Source organism: Melanotaenia boesemani, chromosome 16 (assembly GCF_017639745.1).
Source record: "Melanotaenia boesemani isolate fMelBoe1 chromosome 16, fMelBoe1.pri, whole genome shotgun sequence".
Classification (NCBI taxonomy): Eukaryota; Metazoa; Chordata; class Actinopteri; order Atheriniformes; family Melanotaeniidae; genus Melanotaenia; species Melanotaenia boesemani.
Genome location: NC_055697.1, coordinates 23,013,813 through 23,036,588, shown reverse-complemented (window position 1 = coordinate 23,036,588; position 22,776 = coordinate 23,013,813). Strand labels below are relative to the sequence as shown.

The 22,776-nt window shown below is 42.1% G+C and overlaps 1 protein-coding gene across 4 annotated transcripts; it reads left to right on the top strand.

Annotated features, from left to right (window-relative positions):
• Nucleotides 1-12,291: 12,291 nt before the first annotated feature.
• On the top strand, nt 12,292-22,487 carry zbtb18 (zinc finger and BTB domain containing 18). Of its 4 annotated transcripts, none has more exons than XM_042010755.1 (2): nt 12,292-12,794; nt 17,539-22,487. In XM_042010755.1, the coding sequence occupies exon 2, from the start codon at nt 17,556-17,558 to the stop codon at nt 19,251-19,253; it is 1,698 nt and encodes a 565-aa protein (XP_041866689.1). In that variant the 5' UTR covers nt 12,292-12,794; nt 17,539-17,555; the 3' UTR covers nt 19,254-22,487. The 4 variants fall into 4 exon arrangements, with proteins under 4 accessions (XP_041866689.1, XP_041866688.1, XP_041866687.1 ...); XM_042010754.1 differs by lacking the exon at nt 12,292-12,794 and adding an exon at nt 14,600-14,878; XM_042010753.1 differs by lacking the exon at nt 12,292-12,794 and adding an exon at nt 16,116-16,311.
• The last annotated feature ends 289 nt before the right edge of the window (nt 22,488-22,776 follow it).

Here is a 22,776-nt window from a genome sequence, read left to right as displayed (position 1 = left end):
TAATTAGGTTCGTGAGAAATGAGTTTGTTGACAAAAACAATGTTTTCCAAAAAGGATGAACAGATTTTTTTTAGATATCCCAGAAACATAAATACTGACATTTGAACTGAGGTAAGTCACATGAGAAGTAGATTATACCGCTATCACTGTCACAGATTTGAAAGATAATATCCCATGCAAAAAAAAAAAAAAAAAAAACTCCAGCAAATACAACATCCTCACTCCATGTCCAGTTGTTGTTTACATGGTGAGTATGATTGCTGGCTGGAGGTCCCACATGGGAGGGCTACATCATGTTGCCCCTGTGACAGCTGACCATATGGGGGGCATTCTCTAAGCCCTAGTGGAAGTCCACGCACATGGATCTCACAAACAGAGCTAAAGCGGCCTCGCAGATGCTGCCTCAGTGGTTACACACACAGCCACACACACACATACAGTTAAATCTGCCCCAAACATCACAGTTACACCTGTCCAGATTATCAAGCTAATTTTTTTCCCACTGTTTGATGGTACATGATTTGTTTTTGTTTCCAAAATGGCTCTCCCGATTGCTTGTGGCTGTTTAGAAAATGCTTACAGAAAGGACAGAAGGTGACCTCGTGTTATCCAAATCATTCATCATCAGAACATATTTTGTGATTGCATTTTTTTTTAATCTATCTGTTTATGTGAAGCTTTTTTCTAATTGGCTTGTATGAATGTGAGAAAAAGAGAAACACAAGTAAATGCAACCATAAAGTCATATACTGCGTGCACACACAAAGGATAAAGTGTAACGTGAAAAAGGATAAGAAGTGTTTATTGCATCATAGAATGTCCATCAGCAGCTTGGCCTACTGACCTATAGCAGCATAACTACAGGCATGGCTAAGGGTCACCCAAGCCAGGCCTAACTATTACCCAGAAGGAACATTTTAAGACTAATCTTAAAGATAGACAGGCATTATGCATCGCAAAGAAAACTATCCTTGTGAACTGGAAAACCAAAAATAATCTGTGTATTCAGCAGCTCAGGAATCTCTTAGTAGACCACATCAGTAGTGAAACAATGTCTGCCTCCTCAAAGAACCATTTAGCTGAATCTCATTCCCTCTGGTCCCCTGTGCTTAGCTCCATCACTTAGTGTAGGCGGAGGACTGTGACCTCGTTGCTTTGGGGATTGGAAAATGGCCGGGAGTGACTGGTGGTTGCAGGTTCTTTGTGGTTTCCCATGGTGCGGGACCGGGCTGCTCTGCGATCGGGGTGGCTCTGGGTCTGGCCCTGTCGGGGGCTATGGGGGCCAGCGGTTGGAGTCGCCTCATGGCAGGGGGTGAGGCCACTGGTGGCGCCTGGGTCGGTGGGCGTTGGTCCTGGGCCGGGCGGCCAGGCTATTCCGGGGTGGGCTGGGCGGGGGTTCTGGTCTCTGGTGCCTGGGGGTGGTCCCCCTCCCTCCGAGGTGGTGGGGTCGGTATGTGCCGGGGGTCTTGGCCTGCCCAGATGTGCTGTCATGGTGTGGGTTGGTGCATGCCCTGGTGGCTGGTTGCCGCCCTGGGACCCAGGGTATGGCCCTACAGGTTTTTTTTAAAAAAAAAAAAAAAGAAGATAGACAGGACTAAGAACTAATTACATAAGAGAAACCTGATGACTGAAGACACATAAAACTATAAATAAATATATATATATATATATATAAATAACAATTAGTTCACAAATTGTTATGGAGTCGAAAGTGTAGCAAAGAGATAAAGGTTGTTATAATTTCCAAAGCTCACTATGAATGCATTGGGGGTATTGCTTTTGTGGCCTGTCCAAAACACATGCAGCGTCAGTGGGTAACATGGGTATATATATATATATATATTTATATATATATATATATATATATGTAGATAGATAGATAGATAGATAGATAGATAGATAGATAGATAGATAGATAGATAGATAGATAGATAGATAGATAGATAGATAGATAGATAGATAGATAGATAGATAGATAACTATTTATAACTATAAAGCAGTTTTCTAGTTTTATACACCATAAAAGTAGTTGCTCACAAATGGCCATTTTGGAGGCGTCCATTTTTGCCAAGTTGGTATAGCGGGAATGCCAGTTGTCTGGTAACGATGTCACTTTCTCTTGTGCACTCAGAATTATGAGTCAACTGGAATGCACCATCAGCACAGATGAGCAGAAGCTGCTGAAGATTTGGCTCATCGCGTTTGCTACAAAGAATCGTTGCGTGGCAACACATCACTAGTGCACATCACTAGTGATTTGTTTATGTTGCGAGTAGGGCTAGGGTCCAGTGAGCAACTGAGGGCACATTCATGCCTGCCTCTTTGTTTCAAATCTGCTTTGCTTGGGGAATTGTGAATGCGCAAACAAATTGTGATTCAGATCAAAGAAGCGGACCCAGTCTGGCTACAAATAAGGGTCTCGACCCGTTTCAAATGGACCAATTACCAAATGGGGTTGTGGGTTTACCGCAGGGCATTGTGGGTAAACACAATCAAAACATGTAGGACGATCGGCGGCTCTGGCTGGGAGAAATTGCCTGGGTCAGAGGAGGAAGAACATGGTAAAAGTTCTGATGGACATATGGCCAATCCAAGACTGCCAGGATCTGATGCAGCGCCATGTTTTGTTCTGATGTGGTGGAAACAGAAATTGTTCTGCATTAACCAACAGATGAGCCAGTTTTCAGCGCCACCTCTGGCAAGGAGTGGAATATGTTATTCAAAAGGTCTGATTTGTTTGAGTGGTGCAGTATGAACACAAACTCAGACAGAAGGAAATTTGCAACCCCGAAGTGAACCGGGTCCAGTTAGTGAAGGCAAGAGAAAGGTTTAGTTGAAACAAGAAACCAGGGCCGTTGCTTTTCCTGCTAACACAGGGATTAATATGATATATTTATACAAATGCAGACGAATAGCAGTTTCACAATAGTGACATTTTGTCACTATTCTTCTTTATCTACAGTACATCAGTGGTTCCCAATCTGGGGTCCAGGGTCTCCCGAAGAGCTCAGGGGGTTCCCTGAGGCTTTGAACATTAAAGTTATTTTGATCAATGTCCAAAAATTCTTCCTATTTTAAGGAAAAAAGTAAGGTTGTATGTTGTTCATATAACTTTGGCTTTATTGAAGGACAGGACTCAACCAGAATACATTATATATGGTGAGAATCTCACTTTTGAAAGCCTAAAACCAGCACGATTTCAGCACAGGGTGGAGCAGGGGGTCCATGGTATTTTAGTATATGCATGAAGGGGGTCCCTGAGGAAAAAAAGTTGGGAATCACTGATCTGCATGATTCTACATATTCTTTACAGTTAGCTAGCTAGCAGTTGTAGGGACAAGTCAGTGAATAAGTTAATAGAGAATAGAAATCATGACTCACAAGTCAATAAAATGATTTGCACAACACTATTCAATACTGTCAGATGCAGGAAAATCATGCAGAATAAAGATGCTACTGATGTTTAAATAAGAGAAACACACAATGTTTACAAAGGTGCAGGTGCAACTTCTGCCAGGTAAAGCTAACATATTATAATTCTGCAATGACAATTCAGTATCATTTTAGCTAAGTTTGTCTACAGATGGACAAAGTTTTATGCTGGATGTTCATTGCATTACTAAAAAAACACAACAAAATAAACATGTTCTGAAAACTATAAATGGGTGTCACTCTGCCTTTGTGTGTACTTCAGATAGCTTTCCCTTTTTTATATTACTAGTCTTTATCTGTCTTTTTTCTTCTTGTGTTTCTGTTTCTCTCTGCCTCTAAAACAAGAAAGAAAAAAAAAGCTGTTGCAGTTTACTAGTCCTGAATAATGAGTGTATGGCTCCCTCCGTTTAGCCTGAGGCTTACAGAACTAACATCTGGGCTGTTTGGCAGGCTGGCCACCATTGGCCTTGTTGGAAAGCCTCTTCAATGCTGCTCCAGATGCAGGCAAGGCAGGCCGGCCACACACAGATGGAGACACACATATACACTTGAGCTGGTATGCACAACATTATAAACGTACATACCCTTTTACACTCGTTGGCACAGTGAAAACGACACACAAAAAAGGCACTCATGTGTAAGCAGATGCGACTACAAATGCAGATGTGGTTAGCGTTAAAGGCACAGTAACTTGCTGACAAACAAATAAATACCTAAATTCACTCTCAGATGGAGACAGAAAGGCAGGTGATGTGGTGGGCAGAGCTGGCATTGTGTTGGCACAGGTAGCATGTTCTCAACAGCTGGCGCAGGTTAGGCATTCCTGGGAATTGGAGCCACAAGGCAAATGTTCCCGCTGGCTCGGGGGCTGGCGTTGTGGCAGGCAGGCTGACAGGCTGGCATGGCATCATCCATACACACACACACACACACACACACACACACACACACACACACACACACACACACACACACACACACACACACACACACACACACATGCACACATTTCTCAAAAACTATGAATGTGTGAGAAAAGATAGACACAGTAATACTGTCACACAAGAGTAGTGAACGGTTTAGAGTAAGTTTCTAAACTGACAGGAACACAAAGCAACAACTCAGGTACAAATAAGCTAACGCCCAATGAATGAAATAAGAGACATCCGCTACTGGTTTATTCTGAGTTCATCTGTGTGTGTGTGTGTGTGTGTGTGCACATGTTTTGTTTTGTTCCTCTGTGTGGAAGTGCATTAGCCTTTTCACTGCCTGAGGGCTCATTTCCTGCCACAGCTGTTGGCTAGTTCCTCTGACATCTGGACTGCAGAGAGACAGACAGGCAGGCAAACAGACACACAAAGCAGAGGCAACAGTACCGCCTTTCATTTCAACATGATCTCTGAGATCTTAAAAAAAAAAAAAAAAAAAAAAGATTTGAGAAGCTCACACTGCTGTTTCTGCACTTTTCTGCATCTGGTTCATCTGTATTAGCTTAAAGCTTTGTCCTTGTTACTGTTCCTTCTTTACACACATTGTTTAGCCTGTGTTCATTTTCCTGGACAAATAGCAGCTGTAAAAAGCATGACTGCTACCATACATGACCTATGGACATAGGATTTTTGTCGTTTGACAATGACTACTCAGGTTCTGTGACAGGCTGTAAAGATCCCAGGACTGATAAGGAAATTTTTATGGTACCTATCAGAACGTGAATGGTTGGAAATGAGGAGAGTCCACAAGTGCTGGGAAAGTTAGCCATTAACCTGTGGCTGTAAGGCTGAAACCAATCAATTCCCTGGCAAAACCTATACACTCACTACACACATTCCACACTTACCAAATCAGAAAGATCACCTGCAGTCCAACCAACCACCAGGTGGAAAGTGGATCTATTTCCTGTTGTAATGTTTCTCTCTCATATAAACTCCACAGATCCCATAATATCCAGGGTTCCTCTATGTTTTGTATCTAACTTGAACTGTTTACAGGTGTTTCAACACTGTGCACTTTTGTTTGGAGCAATCAGCATACAGTTACATGCAGATGATTTCTCTCATGTTAGGAAAGCTCCTACTTTGGGTTAAAGGAGGTGTACGTACATGATTGGCTGCAGAACTTGTAATGTGGGCACAAATAAGAAGATGTAGGAATTCATGTATCAATACTATGGAATACATACTTTGATATCTGCCTGTCAAAATATTGGATTTGATACTTTTTAGATAATAAAATTATGTGTAAAAACCAGCCCCAGTGTATTTCTTCCATGTTTTCAATGTCACATGATTATGGTAGCCTATGATGTCATGATATTGATGCTGCTAGTGTTTTATTTTAATATTTCACTGGTTTAGTACAGGCCGTTGAGCATTATGTGACAGGTTGTACCAGCGGAAAGGCGGACACAAAAGCAGGTAACTGAGTAAATGTTTTAATAAAGCTTGATCCGAAAGGAAGAAACCAGCACAGACTTGAAGAGGAGATCAACAAGACTACGCAATGAACCTGTAAAAACTGTGGGTATAAATAGAGGGAAGGACAAGTGTAACTGATGAGGTTGATGATGAGACACAGGTGTAGTCCATAATGGCAGGAGCAAATGAATCCTGGGTAATGTAGTTCCAGAACCAGTGAGCAGTAGGCTGGTGATGCTGAGAGCACCAGTGGAAGAGGAGCAGGTATGCAATATGTCCTTTCCATCTAAGAAATTAATTTAATTTTGCATTAATTTTTGTTTTTAAAATATCTATTTTCATCTAACTTACTCATTGATACATTATCTTATTGTTTTATAGGAGTTTTATTCAGATTTCATATTGCCATCCAGTAAAACCGTTAGTGCACTTTTAATAATTGTGTGATTTTCCTCCAAGGGTTGAAAAGCACTAGCATTCATATAGAAATTGGTGAAAAAGTTTTATAAATCAACTGTATCATATAAAAAGAAAAAAAGTGTTGGTGTTCCTCAGAAGGGGTACTTACTGTAGTGCTCTATGCAAATATTTAATTGTCAAAATGAATGAAAAAACTAATAAATTAATGTCTTAGAACATAAGATAATAGATTAATTTTAGAGGCAGTTTCACAGCTCCTGTGAGGCTTTCTTTTAAATTAAGTGTTTGTGAAACCAGTTTGGACAGAAGCTATTATAAGAAGACAAACTACGTTATGAAGTGTAGAATTCTACACTGTACATTTGAGCTGTAACAGTGAGAACAGTGTGGTGATCAGAGCCAAAACACAATGAATCTCTACAGTCTGGGTCGCGGCAGCTTGCCCATGAGGACAAACAAATTTGATTTCATGTTGGAGTATGCTCTGATGATAACACACAAAAAAAGTGAATTTGGAAGGTAAAAGCTCTTAATTGTCCAGCAGGGGTGTTAGTCTGTGGCAAGATGGCTGGCCAGATGTAGAGTCCTTCACAAATCTAGCCCACCTCCCCACTTTACAAACATGCTCACACACATACACACACACCTCTTTTATCTCAGCAAGAAGATGGCCGGCTGGCTGTTGGCTTGGAGGCGCCATTAACCAATTTAGCTTCCAGATGTCCATCATACAGCCACAGCCAAAGCCGCACAGTTCTCGGTGAGCTTCACACGGATGGCTGTGAATCTCACTCACATAGACAAAGCTGTGATGTACGAATGCTTGCACGCAAAGCAATACATATAGAATGGCAGAGACATGAAAAATAGACACACATTTACTTTAACACATCATACAGGAGAGACAACTGCAACAGTGTGTTTGTTTTGTCTATATATGAGAGTGATACTTGATTGACAGCTGCAGATCCTGATAAAACTGAGACACACTATTTGATCATCTCCAAAATTATCCTCCACCATCTGGAGGAGATAAGCAAGTTAAATACACAGTTGTTCCTCCTGATGTCTTGTCCCCCTGAGACATGAACACACACACATGAATCACAACAACGTGCGCCCTCAAACACACATGAATGTCTTAGAAAGACATGCAGGAACACACACGTAAAGGCGAGCATCCACTCACACAAACACATATTCACTTTCCTCAAATGGACAGATGCTGCACCTCTAGAGGCACAGAGACCCAGCAGCTGTTCCCCAGCCAGTCAGCTGGGCCACCATTGATAGTTCATGAATATTTTACTCTCAGTCAGAATGGCTGAGTTCCAGACCGCCTACAACAGCAGCCGCACTGGACCAGATGATCATTATTAAACTGTATGGACGGACTTCCTCCCACTGTCAACTGAAACCAAGTTGCTTAAGTATTTCTTGGAGGTTCAGACACTGACAGAAAGTTTCTTTTGGCCTTGCAGGTACAGTTCAGGTTTGGTGTGAAGAATGTTTCCATTTCCTCTTTTTAAAATCACTACTCACACACTTGTGTAAGTCGCAGTAAATCTTTACCTGGCACTTGGGTGAATATGTAAAATTATTCTAATTAAACCAAAACAACCGGCGATTGTTGGCCTGTTTGTTGCTTTGTCTTATTAGAACCTAAATATATCAAAACACATTGATACCATCTTCACACCGTCCATGTGAGCTTGAGAGGAGAGAAGAGGTGTGAATGTTATGTGTGTGTATGAATCATATTTTTTCAGCTATAACAGATATTCTGCAGTGGCAGCTTGGCTTAAAGATCTATGTTGGCTTTGCTGCACACCTCTGCATGTTCCCGCTATACAGTGTCTAATATATTGATAGCTCCGGTTTTTATTTCATTCTCTATCACTCAGTTTCTGTCTCTGCCTCAAATGATGGATTAATCTCATCTACCCCGGGGCTCAGATTCAAACATCTGTCTGCCTCCCTTCCCGTCTCATTCTCCTACTCTGCCTGCCAGCCAGAGTCTCGGGGATGATGAGGGAAGCTGCAGCTCATGCATGGACAGATAAACGGACAGGAAGCGGTTTGAATGTCCCTCAAAGTGGCTGGGTTTTCCCAAGATGGTAGGGAACGCAAGTGGAGAATCTCATATGAAAAAGTTGTCCTCTATTTCATGCTCTGCCTTTGAGTTGCCCAAGAAATTGTCAAAGAAAGGGAGATAATGATGGTTGCCACGTACTCGGCTGCCTTTGTGAGCTGCTTTTTATAGTTTGTTTGATTGCTTCAGCCCCCCGCTGCTTTGAAACGCAGCTGAACAATTCACTAGACGAGATATGTCTTGTTCTTTTTCGGGTTTTTTTTTTATTCAGGCTCATTTTCATCCAGAGTATCTTATGATGAGTTTAAATATGCTTAAACTTCTCAAGCCCCAAATTTTCTAACAATTTAAAGGTCAAAAACAAGCTTGTGACACATTGAAGAATACTTGCTGCATCCAAATGACAGAAAAAGACAGAAAACATAAAGTGCAGCCTTTGTAAAAAACATACATTCACCAGTTGCATCTTCCATAAAGAAGAGGCTGTATTTTTTTGCATGTTTGTGGAGTACCATCATCAAAATCCCTTTCAGAAGTGCTGAGGAAGTGGTTTCAAACAGCTGTCTGTTTTGAATAGCTTTGAATATACAAAATTGTTGACAAGCAAAATGTAATTAATGCTGCGAACGGATGAACCTGTGAAGCTATACAGCCATAATGTCTCAGGTACAGCCAGAGGTTTTCACTGAATTGCTTTTTCTTTGCTTTAGACACAAAATAAAGCTCCACTCAGGACTGTGTGTGCCAGCGGGCAAAAGTAATAAGCTGAATGTGAGCATCAAATGTTTTTGAGTGAAAACAGATACAGTGAGGAAAGAAAAACGAGTGCCTGAAGCACTGACTTACAGCTGTGTGTCAGGTTCACACACACAAACATCTTCAACGTGAGTATGTCAACTATGCTTGAATCTTCTTTCCTTATGTTTCTGAATATTTACCACGGTAATAAAAAGTTTAGCAACTATTACCTTATTTATACATGCAAATTATTTCCCTTTGTTTATATAAATGTCTTTGCAACATGCTTAATATCTAAATAAAGTGGCATAAAACATAACTGAACTGAGCTGAATGAGGAGAATCGGAATGGATAATATGGGATCTATAGTGACCTCCAGAGGTAGAAAGTAGAAAATCTGCAGAAAAATTGCTTTATTTACTCTGAGCAAGACACATTCTCAAATTAATCTGTGCAATTTTCCTAAAACGTCTGCTGTCTGTGTAATTTATATTTAAAGGAAGCAATTGTTAGTTCTGTTATCATCTTGTGAGGATGTTTGAAGATCTGAAGAAGGTTTGACTGTTTCTCTCTAAACATGTGAGACTATTTGTGGATGAGTGCATTTAATTTCCTTTCTGTTTCAAGAATAAAAAGGGAACCAAACCTAAACAAAAACATTTGCTGCAGACACATGACTATAAGCACGGCTCTGCATGCTGGTTTTTATGTTTTCCTCCTGCCTGCTTTCTGCTTGGTCTTTAGTTTTTAGCTGTAGGGAGGAGAAAACAGCCCTAATTTCAAACATCGGTCTTTCTGCTCACACTCAAGCACACACTCGGCTGTGTTGTGGCATCTGTCAGTGACGAAACAATGTGTGGATCTAAACGGAAATACAGGAAGTTGAGAGAAGTCTCAAAAGCTGCACAGGAATCTCTCGAGAAAATTCACTCACAGGTCAAATTTTATTAGATCTTCCTACACACTGAGAAGAATTACCCTAAACAGGAGACTAAAATTGACTAGAATCTGCAAAGATCCTCTACAAAAATAGTTGGGCTCTTTTACATTGATCACACAAATTAGCTAATAGTTTAGTAAGTCTGCTCTTAAATCCAATTTATGTGCAAGCCCACTGTTGGTATGCTTGCTGGCCCTAATTGTGCTTTCTTGCATGAACAAGGGGCTCATTGTACTGCGCTGGTAACATGGATCCCCAAATTGATAGACACATAACAGGGTCATCATTCATTTGCATTTTAACTAGTCCTTCAGCTATGACACCAGATCGTGTGAATTCATTACCATACAGTGCTGCAGTTCATCCAGCCATCTATTAGTAACGCCAATTAGTTTACTGGGACAGGTTTAGGGAGTGCAAACAGGCCCGCGGACTCACTCAGGCAACCACAGCCACAATTTTTTTTTTTTTTTTTTCATATTGAGGCTCTCGTGACAAGCAGACATTTCATAAAAGGCTTTTTTTTTGTCCCAATGACCCATATCTGAGAAGATTTGAAAAACGTGATAGATGGCACTGTCAAACATCTGAAGTGCTGTATTCTTACTTTGTCAGTCTATGCACAACTGTGATTTTTCTCTTTGTTATAACACAATTGACTTTTAATCATTGTGTTTGTGTGGGATCACTGGTTTGGGCACCTGAACATCTCTTTTTTTGAAAACATGTAAAGCTGTGTCCTAGATTTACAGCTTTCTCTGTTTTGAAAGAAACAAACTGTGAAACTCAAACATCTCTGCAGTTTTCAAAATATAAAATACATTAATCAGAAAATGTGGGTAAAAATAGAGCATTCATAGACAGATTACAATTTAACTCAGCTGTCACACAAGTCATTTGTGACATGACCGAGTTATTGTAAACTGCAACTCACAGGTTAAACAGGTTTCAGCACACAAAGCCTTGATGTTACAAGGCAAAGCGAGTCATAGGTCTCCTGTTAAAGTGCCTGTGCGCCTCTTGAGGGGGTTAAAACCTGTCAGCCATCACAGAAACCTGTTACAAACATGAGGCCTGTTTGCTTTGCCTCTGTTGCTGATTATAAATAAAATTACAAACTATTTTTTCTTCTTCTCTGTGCTTTTTCTTCTAATTTTTTAAAACTTTTCATTGACTTGGAGAACAGAGGTGTGGGCATATCTGTCATTTCTCAAAATCAAGGTTCAGGAAAAGAGTCATACAAAGAAATGGTTTTAAAGAGGAGATTAACTTCAGTGTCGGGGTCAAGCGCATCAAAACTGCTTAAAAAATTATATTAACATTATTATACTATCAATTAATGCAGATTGTTATTAAAGTTAATTATATCATTGTTTAGTCAATAAATTGTGATTTAAACAAACTGAAAGTACTTTAGTGTGCCAAACTGCTTGTTAATCAATCAATAATCAAAACTGCATTGCTTGCCAGACATGGAATAATCAATCATGCACTAATGGTCACTACATTTAACTTTTTTTTTATTATTGTTTTTGTTAATAATTCCCATAAGATGAACTAATTTAAAAATTATTATTACTTTATAACAAGTATAATTAAGCCTGATTTAATCTCTCTGAGCTGTATCTGAAAATATTCAGTGGAGAGCATCTAATCTGGGGCTGAAAATAATCTCCAACTAAGGCACAAGTTAATCTTTTAATAACGTATGTTTAAAAAAAAAAAGCAACAAAATACTGCTAAGGCCAACTGTTTTAGGAAGTAATTTAGCCGCATTTCAATAAGCTGGCGCAGAAACTTAGAAATGAAAATGCATTTTCAAGAACAGACATTTTTATTGCAGATGTGTTTTCTTATTTATTATTTGATTTGTGTATACGTTAAATTACATTCTCATTAATTACTTACAGCACTCAGCCTGGTTACCCACATTAAATACATATGAGATATAAAATTATAACTAAACTCTACACACTTTTACAACAGCACCAAAACTTACCACTAGCACATCCACATGGTTGCCAAATTCATTAATGACCACTCAGATCTGCCATAATTAAGTGTGATGTGAACCATTTATTACATCTTTATATGAAACATACATAATTAAGAAGCCACCTCAGGAGGAGGCACATCTGTTTCACGCCACTGATTAAGACCTGTTTGCATAGCACTGTTACATTAACAATGAAATGTTGAGCATTATCCAGCTCCGCTGCTCCGCTGTACACCTATCAAGGTGGTGCACCTGCTCACATCAGCTCCGCCCCCCACCCCCCTCCTCCTTGACTACAGTACCCAGCTCGCACCGCGCCTCTCTCCACTCGCTCTCCGCTGCGCCAGTCCGCCCCGCTGACTCGCAGAACCAGTTGGTTTGGCCCAGCTTCTTCTTTCCTGCCTCCTCACTGTGTGTGCTGCTGTTGTTGTTGCCTGGTGTCAACCTACGCCGACGAGAGAAGAAGACATATCCCTCCCTCTCCTTCTCTATTAGAGGCCCTCCACTTTCTTCCTCGCCGGCACCATTGGCTTCCGTGCCGTGCCAGTCAACTCGCCTCCTTTCCCAGCTCGAGTTCAGCAGCAACAGCTCGGAAACATCTGGCCGCCGCAGAGTGCTACACTCCTTGTCCCTGCGTCCGCTCGCCTCGGCAGCCTGTTATGGAAATTAGTCCAAAGTCAATCTAGTTTGGTCTCCGAAGGAAAAAAAAAAGGGGGAGGATTGGACGGAGGAAGCGGGGAAGACGTTGGACCTTGTTGTCTGTAAGTGCTGCCTCTAATACCGGAGTCCGATTAAAGGAGGCTCAGGAGATAGAGGGTGGGTTACGGAGGGGAAAAAGTAGCTAAACCTTCCTTAGCATGACTGTGTTGTCTCCACGCACTAACAGTTGCTATGTTAGCTGTCCCTCCGCGGTGTTTCACCAGCTGTTGTCATAGCACCGGGGCCTTCCGAACAACTGTAAATAACCCAATATTGTAGCCTGTCCGTCTTACTTTTGTTAGCCGTGTTCGGGCTTTAGCTAGCTGCGTGGGTCACTGTGTCTCCGTGTGTGTGTCTGTTTCTGTGTTTGTTGTGTCTTCTAGTAAGAAATTAATTACAGTCTCCTCGTGTTGTCTGCAAACCTGGTAGCCGGAATAATACTTAGACTTTTAAAGCTAATTTTCTCGCAGGTCAAAGCTTAAACCCTCAATCTGCTGGATTGAGCCTTCAACCGTTTACTTAGTTTAATTTATTACAAACTTGTACAACCAATCGTTTACTTCAGTGAGTTGTCTAAATATAACACTGACACGGTGATAAACTGTTTAAAGTGAGGCAGAAATTTAATTCGGATAGATCGTTGCAACTAGGTCCAGTAGTGGAATTGATTAAAAATGTATGTTTTTACACATTTTCATTATTTCCTATTGATGTTTATCAAGTTAAAATATTAGAAATCAACTTATAAAGCAAATAAAAATGATAACGGCGTGGGTTTTAGCTCCACGTTACAGCCGTACGAAACAGTGGGCGGCGATATTTAAAAAGCGCCTTTCAGCCTTTAAACTTGGCTGAATGTGCTCTGGCATTTAATTTAAATAGAAAACAAAAGCAGAGCAGCAAATTGACACACTCTACAAACTGCAAACCAGCGCATAATCCCCTAAAACGAAAGCGAATTGAAGCGGCTGGAATAAGTTTTTTCCCCGGCTTATTAAAGACTTGTCTACCTTTTTGTTTAAGAGCTAAACTCGTTGTTTTGTTTTTTTTGTTTTTTTTTCTTTTCTTTTTATAACTTCTTCACATTGTTTGTTTAATTTTTTGTACCTGTCAGTTGCCCAGAGGGTCCTAACAGAGGCGGGTTGCATGGTTAGATAGATTGAGGAATGAATGAATGAATGAGCGAGTGAGTGAGTGAATGAATGAATATAAGACGAGGCGCCGCGGCGCTGAACCGTAAAGAAGTGGGAAACAATATCAGCTGCGTGCGTTTGTCAGTTACAAATGTGCTGTGTTGGCTTTTGTTTATGGTTACTGGAAGGGGGTAGACAGAAAAGGGGGATTTAAAAATAAAAGTTTTCTCCCTGAATATATATATATATATATATATATATATATATATAGGGTAGACTTTTCATTGTCTTGATGATACGAATGAGTGAGTAAACTCTTTTGTTTAATAAGTACCAAAATCTGCATCCTTCTGCATTTAATAGTTTTTTTCCCAGAGAGAGCAAAAAGAAGGGGGGAGAAAGAGAGACAAAGTTGTGTGGTGTTGGTAGAATGAAAGAGGAGTCTGGTGGCAGGAGTGTAGAGGAGGCAGCATATGGCTGTAGAAAGAGCACAGCTGGAGGTAGCATCTCCATCTGAGGATGATGTCAGAGCAGCTGACAGGCTGCCATCCACCCCACCTCCTCCTCCTCCAACCCTCCACCGCCTCCACCCCTCCCCAGTCCTTTATTGTGAGTCTCAGCGGCAGCCTGGGAGAGTTAGTGTTGTGTGTGTGTGCACGCTGTGTGTGTTTGTGGCTGCCGATCAGCGCCAGTTGAGAGGAGGAGGAAGAGGAGGAGGGAGGTGGTATCTCGTTCCCCCTCCAACATCTCCTCCACTTTGCATCTGTTCCTCGCAGTTTGAACAGCGTGTTTTGGTTTTTTTTTTTTTTTTTTTTGTTTTTTAGTTTTTTTGGGGTGGGGTGGGGGGTTGCGTTTTTGTTGTTGTTTTTTTTTGCCTGCCTCCCATCTTCTTCTACTCTCTTCTTCTAACCACTCATTGATTCAGAAAGAGAAGGATACACTGCCATTCTCAGCCAAAGAACTCAGTTATTCTGCCACTGTGGAGTTAATCAAGTTGATGCATACTGCTGCAGGTATCGTTCTGTGTGCGTGTATGTGTGTGCGTGTCTATGTGAGCGAATGGAGCAGGAGGGTCCAGGATAGTGGAGCAGTTATTTTGTTTAGTTGTGGAGATCTCCAGTGTGTCAAACCTTTGTGAAGCTGCTGCTGAGTGCTTCAGTAGTTAACGGAAGAGTAGTCGGTGCTGCCTGTCTTAGGGATAATTGCTGTCCTGAAACACTTTGCTGTGTTTTTAGTTTTAGTTGAGAGAGGGCTGCGTTTAAAACTCTGCTCCTGCTTCTGTTTTCTCATAACATTTTTTGGACACTTGTTAGTAAGTGGAAATAGTTTTTTGCTCATTTAAATCCTTCTTGTTTTTCTTAGCTTATTCATTATAAGTAGAATAACTATTTAATGAGGTTTTCTGATGGTGAGTCATCTTGTAATTTGCTAAAATTGAGAAATGACATATTTTATGTAATAAAAGGACAGAAAAGATGGAAAAAATAAATAAGTAGCTATTTTATCTTAATAATCTAACCCATTTTCCCTTCCAGCTAATTCTAACCCACTGTAAAATTACTTGAAAGCATGTGCGGTCTGCTTTACCCACTTTTCCCCCTCCTGTCGGCTGGAGTAGAGGAGACTAATTTAGAAGTTGCAGATTTGAGCTGCCTGAATTGGCTAGACAGCTGTAATCGCACTCCCTCCTAGTCTTAATCTCTTTATCTGGCTAGCAGCTGCCATATGGCCCCCGTCAGCTGGATCAGATGTGGGTAAGCCTCCCTCCCTGGCCATCCCAGCTTCTCCCTCACCCTCTCCCTCCCCGCTTCTCTCGCGTGTGTCTCTTTCAGACCCCCTTGCTCGAGCCGGCTTGCTGGCCCGGGTGGATCGGGTCGGGTGGGCTGGGCTGACTGGCTGCTGGCCCTCCAGAGCCTCCGCCGACGGCTCCCTTCCCGACGCCGCCACCGCCGTCTTTATTTTTAGCCATCTTTAAGGATTAGGATTGATGCTGTGACGAGCAGGGCACTTACAGTGATTGTATTGTAAATCTTCTCTTCTGGGTGGTGGTGGGTGGGAGGGTTGAGGAAGAGGGCAGCTTCTTCTACGGGGCGGATGTGCTGAGTTTTTCTTGTATGATTCAGATGGGAAGGAGTATGTGAGTGAAGGATAGTTTGTGTGTATGTGTGGAAGGAGGAGGTAGCAGAGGGGTTTGGCTGGACAGAGGGGTGGGGTTGGGGGGGGAGGTGGGAGGTGGTACACCCTTGTCCCCGTAAGTCCGCTCATTAAAAGCAGTCTGAGCAAGCCGGAGGGCGAGCACACACACATACACAATACATAGACGCACACACGCTTACAATCTTGGTTGAGCTTCATTCAAATGAGGTGATTTAACTGCTTTGGTTAACACAGCGCAGAGCGGGACTGATGTATTTTCTTAGACAGGACAAATCGACTTGGTTAACAGGTGGGACTTTTTTCCTTTTTCATTTTATCCAGATTTTAAATTTTTCTTTATTATCTTCATCTGCATATTTACTTTTCAAGCAATTCAAAAACTAGATAAATTCTACCAACTCTTCTTTTAGGAAGCATCACCACATATTTTCTGTCTCCTGTTTCCCGTCTAATCTCACACCTAAAGCCGGCGCTAGCAGGTTAAACAAGGGACAAGCTGTTTTGCTTTTTGACAGTGCTATTTCAATTGGACAGTTTTTCTGCTCGACTTAGCCTGCGGAGGTGGTTTGTAGGTAGGCTGGGTACTAAGAGTGTGTGTGTGTGTGTTTTGTACGCGAGGACAGCGTGTGCAGCTGAAAGCCGGTTACCTAAAAGGGCTGTGCCAGGCCAGGCCAAAGTGGGTTAATAAAAATAACCAGCGTAGGAGCAGCGACAATCCAGGAGTGCAAGCAGAGGAGTTGGAGAGATGCAGAAAGACGGAGAGCGGAGAGGCAGAGTAGAGGAATCTGTCGCTGCTGGTTTACCTGAGATTAAGCCTTGGTGAAACTGAAGCAACTCTTGAATTCAGTTTATATTCATGTCATTTTGTGAATTACTCCTTTTAATTGTAATTGTGGCCTTTTTTTCTTATTTCTGCTTTTCTTTTTATTTATTTAAAACAATGTAATTGAGCCATTGACAACATCCTACAAATGAATAGATGGGTGATTTGACATTAAATATTTCCGTTCATGTATAACAACTTTTTCTTTATTATTTTTAACTGATACACATTTTTATATTAGTTAATGTTTTTCAAAATGTACCATATTTCATGTCTCACTCTTCTCATCGGGACTGACCTACCTTTTCGGGATGCTTTGCGACTTGTTTTCACCGCTTCGTACCAGATGTGATGTTGCCGTTTGTCTCGTCCCGCTTGTCTTTCTCTGTTTGTTGTTGTTTTATTTTTTTTTGTTGGGTTGTTGACTATAATTTAGATTTTAAAACTTCTTACAGAAAACTCAAATTATGATGAGAACAATGCTGTTTTAATTTATTGTTTCAGAAACTTTGAAATTCTCATTTTTATTTTGCTTTCAGCTGCTTTTGCTTTACATCCAAATTATAATTTATGTTTTTGGTAGCATATCTCAATTAAACACCCATCATAGATGGGAAATAAAAGTCTGAAGTGGATGCTGAGAGCATTATCAGATGTATTCATGTTTGACTCTGTTCCTGTGTGTGGCTGCAGGTTATGAGGACGGCAGGATGGAGTTCCCAGACCACAGCAGACATTTACTCCAGTGTCTGAGTGAGCAGCGGCATCAAGGCTTCCTGTGTGACTCCACGGTGTTGGTGGGTGATGCCCAGTTCCGTGCCCACCGTGCTGTGTTGGCCTCCTGCAGCATGTACTTTCACCTTTTCTACAAGGACCAGCTGGACAAGAGAGATGTGGTGCACCTCAACAGCGATATTGTCACGGCCCCGGCCTTCTCCCTGCTCCTGGAGTTCATGTATGAAGGCAAGCTGCAGTTCCAGGACCTTCCCGTAGAGGATGTGCTGGCAGCAGCCAGCTACTTGCACATGTATGACATAGTCAAGGTGTGTAAGAAACGTTTGAAGCAGAAGGCCACAGCTGAGGCAGACAGCACGCGCAGAGAGGATGATGGCGGGTCCAGCTGCTCTGACAAGGCCGACAGTCTATCAGATGGTTCAACAGGCCGACCTGCTACTGCTGATTTGCTTCACAGTGATGAAGAAGAGGAGGGGAAGGCCGAAGGAGGCCCACTGTGGCTGAGGCTGCCATCTGCAGACAGACCGGGGACACCAGCCATAGCTACAACAAGTCCAGGTCATGGTGAGGCGGAAACGCAGGGTGGAGGAGGCCTCGGAGAGGGAGGAAAGGTGCCTTCACCAGCCGGCAGCCCCAGCAGCTCTACTGGATCTCTCTCCCAGAGATCCCACCGTTCCATGAGCTCTCACGGAGGGCATAGAGGCAGGCGGGTATCGAATGACACAGCTGATTGCGTCCTGGACTTGTCTGTCAAGCCGATTGCCAGTAGCAACCACAATAACCACCATCAGTCCTATTTCAGTGGGGCAGCTACACCAGACAGCCTGCAAAGCCCATTGGCTGTGAGGGTAAAGGTGGAGAGGGGCGTGGCTTCAGATGAGGAAGAGGAGCTAGGAGGTGGGGACTATGACATGGAGCACAGCGGCCTTACCAAGGCTGCGGTTCCCAACACGAACGGGGGCCTGAGCCATCACGGGGTCGGGGGTCCTCTGTCTGCTCAGCGGAGGCTTGGGCTGGAGGCTCACTTGTCTGCTCTGCGAGAGGCGTCTCTGGCCTCAGAGCTGGAGCGGGATGAGAAGCCTCCACCTTCTGCGGACGACGAGGACATCCTGGGGGGAGAAAACGAGCGTGCGCAGGCAGAGGTGGCCAACATGGATACCTCGCTGCTGCCTTACGTCTCAAACATGCTCTCAGCTCAGCACAACCAGATCTTCATGTGCCCGCTGTGCAACAAGGTTTTCCCCTCCCCCCACATCCTCCAGCTTCACCTCAGCTCCCACTTCAGGGAGCAGGAGGGCATCCGCTCCAAGCCCGCCGGAGACGTCAATGTGCCCACCTGCACCATCTGCAGCAAAACCTTCTCCTGCATGTACACGTTGAAGCGTCATGAGCGGACACACTCGGGCGAAAAGCCCTACACCTGCACCACCTGCGGCAAGAGCTTCCAGTACTCACACAACCTCAGCCGCCACGCAGTGGTGCACACGCGTGAGAAGCCTCATGCTTGCAAGTGGTGCGAGCGGCGCTTCACGCAATCCGGGGACCTCTACCGACACATCCGCAAGTTCCATTGCGAACTGGTCAACTCGCTGTCAGTGAAGAGCGAACCGCTGGCGTTGCCCAATGTCAGGGATTGGGCGATCGAGGACAGCTCCCAGGAACTGTGGAAGTAGAAGCAGACTGCTGGGCTGAATAAAGGGAAAGAGACGGGAGAGAGAGAGTTGTAGAGAGGCTTGGGGAGGCGAAAGGGAGGTGATGGACTGTCATTGTCGGGGTTTAAGCGAGTCATGTTCTTGTTAATTGCAACATCTCATCCAACTGCACTTTAATAGCACATGAAAATGTTACTACTGAGTTATTTTGTTGCTATTTGGGGGTAATTTTTGTTGTATTCTATTTGATTCTGAACTATTATTATTATCTGGCGTTAGTTTTCTTCTTTTTGTGGTTTCAGTTGCATCTGAGGAAGTGGGTCTCAGTGAGAATGTCTCGCTTTTTGTTTTTTCTTTTTTTTTTTTTTTTTTTTAAGAAAATTCACTTTGTTTGTGTTTCATACCCAGACACAACACTCCCGACGCTGGCCAGCATATCGGTCCCAGTTCCACAGACAGCAAACACCACTGCAGGAGTTCAGGTCGAACACACTGAAGTGAAAAAGCATTACAATACACTAAACGGGTACTGTGATCACAAGTCGATGCCACCGCACACACAGTTTGAAGAAGTGCGTGTGTGATACTGCACTACTCTGGCAAAAATTTCACCTAATGTGCGTGAGTGTGTATGAGTGCGTTTTGTGTGTATTAATTTTATTTTCTACTGGCATGAAGGTGTTGTTAGCGAGACGCTCCCCACTTCTCTTGTTAAGCTCTTTGGTGTTGTGTGTTCAGGGGAAAGCTGACTGACAGACAGACAGACTGATGGCTCTCATGCAATGCACAGCCTCCTTTTTTCACTTCCAATCAATCTGAAGTATTTTCTAAAAATGAGAACACCTTTGCAAATAATAATTATTGTTATTGATATTTTTTTTTTCTTAAATTTAGCTGGCAGTCTTTAAAAACATCACTTGTCGACAAGGTATTTAATTTAAGGTTGTTGTATATTGTTCTGCTATAGTTTAACTTAATGATCTTTATTATTATTAATATTATTATTAATATTTTGTTACTTTTTTGTAATGGGACCTGCTGTTGTTGCATGACGTCCAAACCTGTATATTTTAAAATGAAAAATGTGAATTTGCTGTATTACTGTACACATTGTAATTGATCAAATATTTGACAAACAACTTTCATTTTTGCTTCTCTTTTGTGAATACTTCTCCAGGGTGCGGTCTGTTGAAAAACTGATTATTTTCGCAACTATGAAAAAAAAAATGCATGATTTTTTTTTTCCCCAAAAATTTTGTCTTAAAATTTTAAGTAGTGGTTTTTGCATTGGAGGGGGAAACATTTGAAGGTTACACTTCTTGACAGTGAACTGTTTTTTCCACTAATTATTTTAGATCTGTTTCTGGGCTTCTAGAGGAATGTGATCGAATGTGTTTCTGTTGGATGTTGAAGCGATATGATGAAGCATTTAAAGACCGTGTCTTTATGCACTGATTTCTCTGCTGTGTGTGTGTGTGTGTGAGAGAGAGAGAGAGAGTATGTGTGTGACTTGGTTAAGTACAAGTCAATGTAACCTACTGGAGATCTATATCCACCCAGCACTTCCTCCTCCTGCTCCTCCTCAAGCATTAAATCTCCCCATATATTTTTTTTTTGCGTTCCATCTCTCGTGTCCGTCCTCTACAGATCTAAATGTGCCGAAGCCATTTCTTAATTATCTCTGCAGATTTTGGCCTCTTGCTTCAGGTCTGATGAGTGCAGTTTTGTGGCTTGGCTGAGATGGGACAGATAGAAAGACAGGAAGAGGGAAAGAGAGAGACTAAACCTGAGTTCTCCTGCTGGAAGTTGAGGGGTCAAATATCTTTTTTTAGACTGTTTCTTCGTGTTGAGCTGAGCTGAGTTGGGGAGATCTGTCACCCAGCTCGATGCAGCGCATCAAACACAGCGGATGTCATAAGGTATCTGTGGGGGTTTCCTCTTCAAGTCTTCACTTTGAGACAGATGGGGGAGAATTGGCGTACCTGAAAGCACCTTTTTAAGCTAAAAGATATGAAATCAGATTTTTGCTGAAAAGATGCCTTTATTAAATGGGGGGGTGGGGGCATTTCTGATGCAATGGAAGTATTTGATGCTGTAGCGCATTAAGAAATGGTTGATGGAAATCATGTAAATTCATGGAATTTATTGAATTTATCGGACAAAAAATGTCTTATTATATTTTGATCATGTGATTGGAAAACTTTTTGTGTATGTGAATGTTGTGTTTGGGCTACATCAGTTTAACCGTTCTGTTTGTTTTATACATCAGCATCTTGAAATCAGTTTTAAATCTTTCAGATGATGGTCAAGTGTTTATGCAATCCGAAAAACATTTTTGGAGAAATGCGCACGGTCCACATTTCCTCCTCCACTCAGATGCATGCGTGTATGTGTGTGTGCATGCCCTGTCGTCTGGTGGCATCTGCAGGCTTTGCCAACGCAACAGTATGGGTGATGTTGCGGCAGTTTGCACCACCTCATTTTTTTTTTTTTTTTTTTTGTCATGAAATGTTATTTCTTCACTGGCAGCACGTCTGCATATGGGCTCCCTTCATCCTGCTGTTGTTTTCATCACTACTGCTGGTTTTGTTTTTGTTTTTGTTTTTTCCCGTTTGCCATTCTGTTCCTCTGGTTGTACTTGACCGCCTTAAACTGCTGTAGTCCGGGCTATTTTTATTATTTTTTTATTTAAGCGTGAGTTTGGGGTGGAGTTGGGAAAAGCGGGGGGGAGGGGGACTGATGTCCACTGCTCAGTGAAGTTAACCGCCCTGACGTGACATCTCCAACTTTTGCTGTGCTTACTTGAAACAAAGGGGAGGGGGGACTTTTTTGTTTAAAAAAATCAAGGTTTAAAAGATAAAAAAAAAAGAAGTCATAGACAGTTTATGGAAAGACATGAAGGGTCAGTGGGTTGGGGGGTGGGGGTCGTACAATGACTTGAGTCTCTTGAAAAAGGACAATCACTGTCTGGGGGAAAAAACAAGCAGATTTTGATTGAGATATATTTGCTCCCTGTTGAGATTACAATATTTCTTTGCTTTTTTTTTTGGTGTTCCTTTGCAGATTTAGTCGTTTTAGCTTTGACAATCATAGTTGGGTTGGTTTTTTTTGTTTGTTTTGTTTTGTTTTTCTTTCTTTTTTCTCAAGGGGAGTAAATTCTTATTGTGTTTAGTTTTGTAATTTTCTGGTGTGTTGTTGTTGACATTTTTAAATTGTGTGCAAACTGCAATAAATTATAAGAATCCTGAAATTCAACCTCTGTGTGAAGTATTTGTGTATTTCTATTTATCTTTAATCTCAAAGATAAAAGTTTAAATTTATCATCCTTTCACGCACATCTCTGCATCGGTTTTTGGAGTGTCGTGCCGCAGAGGGATGAGTACAGGAGGTCTTGGCATCCTATCCCTCTGTCACTTGTGATGCGGGTGGAAGTTACGTATGTGCGTGCATGTATGTGTGTGTGCACATGAGTCGTGCTTGGACACAGACGACGACTTGCACATGCTGCTTTTGTGACATGTGTGGCACTGGCTGAGGTGTTGGC